We start from the raw sequence: 7,500 nt of genomic DNA, 5'->3' as shown, positions 1-7,500 counted from the left end.
TCAACCGTGCTTGTTTTCGTGCTGCAGGACCTTTACGTTAAGTGTTTTTGACCGAATTACGCAAGAAGCGTTCGAAACTTGGTCAACAGGAAAAATTGTTGTTATATGGCAAAAGCTACTTAATATTACTGAAAACTTGAGCCTACTTGTTTGTCCGGGCTATAACCTTTCAGTAAAGTGATTTCGAAATGCTCGATCTTGCAAAGAAATGTAAGCATTGAAATTGGATTGCTACATGATCACCTCACAATCAATTTCTGGCTCCAAATGCAGTTCCACGTCATTCATATATAAATACTACAACTTGTACTCTCCAACCTTTTTCTCCTTAAGATATGTTTTCCGTGTACGAATTGCGGGTAAATAACACCAATAAAGAGGGGTTCACCGTGCTCGTTTCTTTGCAACAAGACGACAAATGGACGGTAAAGGTGCCATGATCATTTTCCGCAAAAGGACTGGCGCCAACAACGGAGTTATCATGGTTGAGATTAAAAGCTTTTGAACAGCAAAAAGGGGCTTTTGGCGTCTCTCTTCAGATGGCCGGCGAGGGTTGCAGCGATCTTCGATGTTGCAATGTTATGCGCAATAGGAGATGCGCGATGCAAAGCAAGGGCATCACCTTTAAAAAATGTTTCTTACTGCATAAAACACTGAAAAACAACTCAGTTTGGTTGCTTTACTTTTTACTTTTTTGACCTTTGTCCCGCCAGTCATACTACATTACATCTCCAGTGCTTTAGTTCAACCTTATTTTGATTACAGTAATATTTCACTGTCGTTGAACAATCATCATCACATGAAAAAAATTCAACTTACTTTAGAGTCATCCAACATAAATGCTAAACGCTTCAACATGTTGGCTCACAATATCTGACTTTTAGTCAGAGCTTAGTACTACTTATAAAAGAAAAGAAATTAGACATTGGTATAAGGCGCAACAAGCAAAGCATCGTTATCCAACAAATGGCCATCAGTGAGCAACGCTAGAAAGGTCCCAGGGAAAGGTCTCTCTTCATTTGGAAAGAAAAATGACCCTGAGTTATAGAGAAGAACGTTCGTGAGGTACACGAAATTCCCAAACAAAATCATGTGTAACGATCTTTCATTCTAGTTAGATAAGTTGACGGTAAAAATCTTTCTTGAGCAATAATGCATGGAAAAGTATCGTTAGATGATGCTTCACTGCTGGCATCAAATGAAATACTTTACCTATATTTCACACCAAAAGCAGAATAGCATTCACCAGGATTTAACTTACTTGCTCGAGGAAAATGTCCAATTCCTTTGTCCTGACTTTGTGTGCAGTTTAGATCGAGGTCTCTTGGATTCCTAAAACGAAATTTTTATAATGAGCACCTGCTAAAAAGTAAAACGTTACTTGAAGAAAGGAAAGGAAAGGAAAGGAAAGGAAAGGAAAGGAACGGAACTTTATTTAAGTGTCTAATCTTCTAGCGCTGTAGAGCACTAATCGGGGACACTGTAAATTGGAATTAACAAGTTAAGGCAAATTAAATCAAATTTTTGGTTTTTGAGGAGAGGGGAAACCGGAGTACCCGGAGAAAACCTCTCGGTGCAGAGTAGAGAATCAACAAACTCAACCCACATATGACGGCGAGTCTGGGAATCGAACCCGGACCACATTGGTGAGAGGCGAGTGCATTCAAGATAAATGTAAGGTGCTAAAGATAAGATAATTATTGCCAGAACTTGTTAGTAACGGCAGATAAAACCTCGCACCATTTGAAAGACGTTCTTAGGAGGGAAGTGGTTCTTTTAGTTACGGTTGAAGTACACTTAAACTCAAATATTTTACTTGGCTATTTTTATTAATATTTCCATTTCCAACTGACAAAAAATGATACCATCTTTGCTTCAACATTTCGCTTTTCATGTTCACAGAGTTCATACGGATGGACTATGTCGTTCACCACAAGGTATGTGAAGCTAGCCAAACTATCACCAGAAACTGCTGTGCTTTAATCAAAGAACTTTTGCATCGCAATCAGTCTATGACGTCAAATAAAGATTACACGCTTGGCAGTCACAGTTCGGTCTCTACCTCTGAGAAATCGTCAAACTTAGAGTCAGCCGAAGCCATGGTGTAATGACAGTAGTGTGTTTAATTTACACCAAGGCTATTACACCACAATAATGACGTGAAGGAGTTTGTTTCGACACAACTTAGTGTCACGTGGTACAAATCAGCCAATTAGAAAATCGGAATTCGTACAGTGTATGAAAGTTTAACAAAAAAAAAAATTTTGCGAGTTGCGTAGTATTTTTCCAAGCCCCGATGGGGCGAGGAAAACTACGAGCAACGAGAAAAACATTCGCACGTATTGTATGTTAAACTATTCAGTAAGGGATTTATTATCCACTATTACGCATTTTTCTAGTCTTTTGGTTTCTTCCTGCACTGACAGAGAATTGTATCGATTGCATAATCAGGCGCGTGCAAATGACGAAAACAATACAAACGAAACCATTCAAATGTCCTTCATGTATTTGATTGGATAAACGAAATGACGAGCGACAAGTGAAATTCTCAGGCTTTGCATCGTGTTGGAAAAAAATTTGTTTCATTGAAAAACTCCCGTTCCGTCCGTATTTGCTGTGTTCTAAACCGGTCACTCCGGGACACTACAGTGTGTTATCGTCTCGTATTTTGCGCGTTCTCTTGACCAAATATGGTATAATGGCGTAGTCGTGGAATAATAAAATTAGAGTTCCTGCGTTAGAGTGATTATCAATTGAGACACTCCCATGCCCAAAACGTGAAGATGAAAAAAGCGGGATGAACCAATTCAAATTAGAAGCAACTACATGTTATGAAGAGTCTACATAAAATGTAGTCCCTTTATGACCAGCTCACAGGCGTTGGAAGATCACTGCAGTGGTATGGTAGAGATCATGGGCTCAGATCCCGTTCAAGCCTTAATTTCAAGTTTATTATTATCATTATTATTACTATTATTATTATTATTATTATTATTATTATTATTATTATTATTATTATTATTATTATTATTATTATTCGCGTTATTACTTTACACATTTAGTTGAAAATCGCTCTTGAAAAGAAGCCAAAACGTCTTACTTTTGTGTCCCTGTAAGGATCAAACACAATCGGCTTGTCTGCACCATTTCTCTTTCTGGGTTCTAAAATATAACAAAGACTTTAGTTGCAACTGCGCCAGAAACGTTCTCTTTCGTCTAATTCAGAAAACTGCTACAGTCTCCACGAAAACTTAGTCTAAGCCGCAAAGGGACAAAATGTAGCCTAATGATCTCCTGGCGACAAGGTTATGTCCAAAATCAGAGGATCACAAACCCTATTAAAAGAGACTCCTCACCGCTGTGTCGAATAGATATGAAGCATTCCTCACCGTGTTTGTTATTGGACAATGAAGAAAGCGCGACTTTTCGCTGACTGGGTCATAAAATTACCGCAGATGATGTAAAGGTGTCTAAGGTATATGGCCTTCTGCGTACCCGGTTATGAGGTTTGATCGAGGTGAAAATTGTTAGGCGACGTTTGAAACAAAATTGAACAAGACCCTTATTTGGTTCGTGCTCGAGGAAGCATAGGGCTACAATCGAATTCGTTTGCACAACAGTATCGTGAAGATGTGATTATTGGTGATTGCTGTCACGGTGGTAAATAAATAATAAGACGTAAGATCTTTCGTCTCACGATGTAGTCACATAAGTTGTAGATCGACAACCAAAGTTAACAAATCGTAAGACATAAGATCATACGTCTCATTACTAACATTCATTTCAACACTTTTCGCGCTCTAACCTCAAACGTGGAGAGAGAAGATCATGAACTTCGCATAATACAATACAAATCCCAACATAAGCGACCACTAAGAAGCTCATGAGCTTCGCTTCGTTTCCATAATGCCATACAAATCCCAACATTAGCGACCGTTAGATTTGACTGCGAAGTACGAGTTTACAATTATTTTACACTAATATTCGCTCTTTCTCGATTTCTAGGTTAAACTGAAGAAGGCTTTTGTGATAAAAGTTGATCAACAAGTATTTGTCCAAAGAACGCGAAATTTCTTGACAATTCAACTTCGTAGTCGTAACCGTTATTGTTCAGTGGGACTGTAAAAGGAAAGCAAAGGAATTAATGTTGGAATACCATAAAACATTTGCAAAACCGGCATTCTCGGACCAAGAGAAGAGAAAAACGATGGAAGAGACAATTACCCGAGAACCTAAAATAATCTGTTGCAGAGTAGTTGAACGGCGCAAAGTTCACTGAGCCTTCCTTGTCATTCACGTTAGAACTGGGCGAGGTTTCTTCATGAGATTCGCTCTTCTTCTTCCTCTTTGACTTGTTCCTCGAGGATTTTTCAGGGATCTAATCGATTAACAGAAACACGCATGCATAAAATAAATATCACATAAATAATAAATCGTTAATCAAATGCGATTACAGCAAAGAAGAGTACGGGCAAAATAAAAGTAACTCGCCTGATTCCTTAGTGGCGTTAAATCTTCAGGTGTCTCTTCGTCATCGGACAGTGTACGCTTTGTGCCAACAGTTGCTCCTAAAAATACATGGATCAATGTAACCTAGAAACTAGTGTAACTAATAGGTAATAGTAATGTTGTGGTCTCTTTCGTTGATAGTGACAACATTTATCAATGATAACCCGCAATAGCGTATTGAAGTCAGTGGGACTTGTTTTATGTCGAGGGAATGAAAGTATAGTCAATGTGCCAAACCTATTCTAAAACCTTTTCCAAACCGTGATGAAGTGGAGGAAATGTAAACGGAAAGAAAATACAAAACTCTAGCAGATAAGCCACTAATCTGAAATTCGTGCATGATGTAAAATGAGAAAGCGAGACAATACAAATTCCCCTTGCACCAGATTGCGGGAATCGAAAGATCCCTCAGACGTCTAAATTGTATGCAGAAAGAAACGAAAGTGTAACTTACAGGGAAAGTACGGCTTAGAAAAAGTTTCTCGGAATCGAAAGTTCTTTACCTGTATTAGCATACTTGACCACTCATTTGGGCTTAATGTGTTTAAATAGCCAACAATAACGCTTCAAAAATAGGCAATATTAAATTGAAATCCGAGGCTAGACGTAGCAATAGTTAAGGATTTCTCCTTTCGACTAGTAAACAAGGAAAACACAGGCGAGAAGAGGGATACTTTGCACACTTGAATCTTTAATAATCCAGACGGTAAATTGAATTGATATTGGCAACACCATCAGAACAGATTTACCTCGTGGTCGTTAAACAGGGTATTATATGTGAGTTATATGCAGGAGTTTTACAAAGCGAAAGGGAGTTATGCTATCCCGCGCTCATTGCTGTGAAATAAACGCCTGGAAATCAAGTTTAATCTGTCTACTGTGGCTTTCTACGAGACCCCTGTTACAACTTCAAAACAAACGATCGATTTATATATTTCCATCGAATGGTGAGAGTAAATCGTTTCAGTAGTTTCTGTAAAGCCAACAACATTTTTCATCATTGATTCATTCCTCACGGGAACATCATAACCCACAATTGACCAGCTCCCAACGTCAGTGGCTTCATAGCTCAGTTGGTTAGAGCGTCGCACCGGTATCGCGAGGTCACGGGTTCAAACCCCGTTGAAGTCCTGAATTTTTCGGGCTTCTCTACGCAATTGCAAAAATTGCGTTCATAACTGGGAGGATCATAGCTTCACTTGATTAAAACTATTTTTCTTGAACATTTGGCCTTCGCAATATAAACCATTTGAAAATCCCCAGGAGAATATCGTCCACCGAACTCATGCTCGCATAAACTAAGAGAAAAAAATCCTATAACCAATATATTGTTACCTGAAGTGGCCGTTGTTTGAACTGCGCTTCTCCATTCCTGGTTAATCTGAAAGGTATAAAAGTGATCATGACATGATGTTATGTTAAGTTCATTCTCATAGCACGAATACTGACGAAATAACAACATTATAAATACCTGACATCTTGAACCTACGTATGAGGAGACATTACAATTTGCCAACTGGTTGCTTCTTCATTGCCATTCTTTTTATTTAAATTGATTCTCCGTCCGACAAGAAATATTTTCCTTACTTCTTTCAGTTTTTTTTCTCTTTTTGTTTGTGGCAACAGTCGCCGTAAGGTCACATTAACCATGATTGTTCCGTCGTCCGTGATAGCAATCAAATATAGGCTTGCAATGCGAGATTATGTTTCAAGCTCTGTAACTTGAAATTGCATCTTTACAACATAGTGCAGGTTTTACGTGGCAATTTGTTTAGCTCTCATTGCATACTTGCCGTTGATGAAAATAGAAAGGGTTAGCTCCGCGTTCACCGCAAACCGCTTTTTTTCGCGGAAGGCAAAGAAACTTGTTTGATTTAGATCATGCATTTATTGTCCGTTACTTCAGATATGGAGCTGCTTCGAAAAGGAGAGACAACTTAGACTAAGAGAACAATAACGAACTCAAGATAAGCCGCAGCCTGCCATTTGCAGTTTGACGTAAACCTGATGCGAAGTAATTATAAAGTAGAAAGAGACTGCTCGCCATCTCACCATCCCCTGGCACAAATCAACGGAACCAGTCAAATATTTCATTTTGTACTCGCCTTGTCAATCTCTTCACGGCTCTGCGCTTTATCAATAACTGCATTACCCTCTGTTGTCTCCGATTGACTCTTTACGGGAAGAAACTAAAGAAAGAAGAATACAACCATCAGATCGAAGTAAAACAGTTGAAACAGTACGAAGACCATTCAAATCGGACACAAATCAGTGTTCCTAGCGCAGCCAATTGGAATTTGCTCTGCAAAGGTTTAGAGATTGGCAGTTGGAAAAAGATAATTAAGAGTTGTCTTTATTCTCCAAAAGCTGGAGTTGGAATCGTAAACAACTGCGTTTGAACAAAGGAGGAATCTATAATAAGGATGGCAAAATGTTGATCGTGGATTTCAACATGGCAATGAAATAGAGATAATTATTCTTGGATGTCCATGGTAAACATGTCGCCGGCGCTCGTAAACCAAGTGGTCTTCAACTAAAATGCTTAAAAATCACTTTTTACCTCTCTCCAACACGCCTTTTCATTTGACTAGTGAATATACACCCACCTTTTGAAATGGATTTTCAAAGGAAGCCTTGATTTTTTCTGCCTTCTTTTCCCCATCAGTTGGTTGTTTTTCTTGGCAGATCTGATGCCCAAACAATCGAAATCGGACAATTAGAAGCACTCGAAGGATCAGGATTTGTCACAAATGCAAACAAATAACACAATGTTAAGCTGCTGCTGTTTGTTTGAATTTTGTAAAGCCTTTCCCTTCTTTAGGCGAGCGTTGTCACGCTTGTATTTATGTCGCTTAACTATTGTGTTAAATATTCCTTGCTCAATCTCGATGTATCATAACTTGCTTCTTTCTCCGAGCTCGCAACAGTAGTTGAGTTTTCTGTATGTAAGGGCATCCTGGACAAAAATACAATTGGATTGTGACTTGTGTG

The 7,500-nt window shown here is 38.7% G+C and overlaps 1 protein-coding gene and 1 long non-coding RNA gene across 2 annotated transcripts in view; one reads left to right on the top strand and one right to left on the bottom strand.

The window, feature by feature from the left end:
• The window catches only part of LOC138051971 (uncharacterized), a 23,631-nt gene extending 19,492 nt beyond the window's left edge, over window positions 1-4,139 (top strand). Inside the window, exons 2-3 of the long non-coding RNA XR_011132969.1 lie at window positions 1,903-1,937; window positions 4,006-4,139. This is a non-coding gene — a long non-coding RNA (uncharacterized lncRNA). The remainder of the gene's footprint in view (window positions 1-1,902; window positions 1,938-4,005) is intronic.
• Window positions 1-7,500, bottom strand: part of LOC138051968 (exosome complex component 10-like) — a 41,699-nt gene that overhangs the window by 1,786 nt on the left and 32,413 nt on the right. The window contains exons 19-25 of the mRNA XM_068898311.1: window positions 7,116-7,196; window positions 6,615-6,698; window positions 5,845-5,890; window positions 4,492-4,568; window positions 4,225-4,378; window positions 3,101-3,162; window positions 1,262-1,332 (exon numbers count right to left, since the gene is read on the bottom strand). Of these exons, the coding sequence (XP_068754412.1) occupies window positions 1,262-1,332; window positions 3,101-3,162; window positions 4,225-4,378; window positions 4,492-4,568; window positions 5,845-5,890; window positions 6,615-6,698; window positions 7,116-7,196 (575 nt within the window). The remainder of the gene's footprint in view (window positions 1-1,261; window positions 1,333-3,100; window positions 3,163-4,224; window positions 4,379-4,491; window positions 4,569-5,844; window positions 5,891-6,614; window positions 6,699-7,115; window positions 7,197-7,500) is intronic.

The sequence above is a fragment of the Montipora capricornis genome, chromosome 6 (assembly GCF_036669925.1).
Source record: "Montipora capricornis isolate CH-2021 chromosome 6, ASM3666992v2, whole genome shotgun sequence".
NCBI classification, from domain to species: Eukaryota; Metazoa; Cnidaria; class Anthozoa; order Scleractinia; family Acroporidae; genus Montipora; species Montipora capricornis.
Note: the sequence above shows the minus strand (reverse complement) of the source record. Positions and strands in the feature narration are given on the sequence as shown.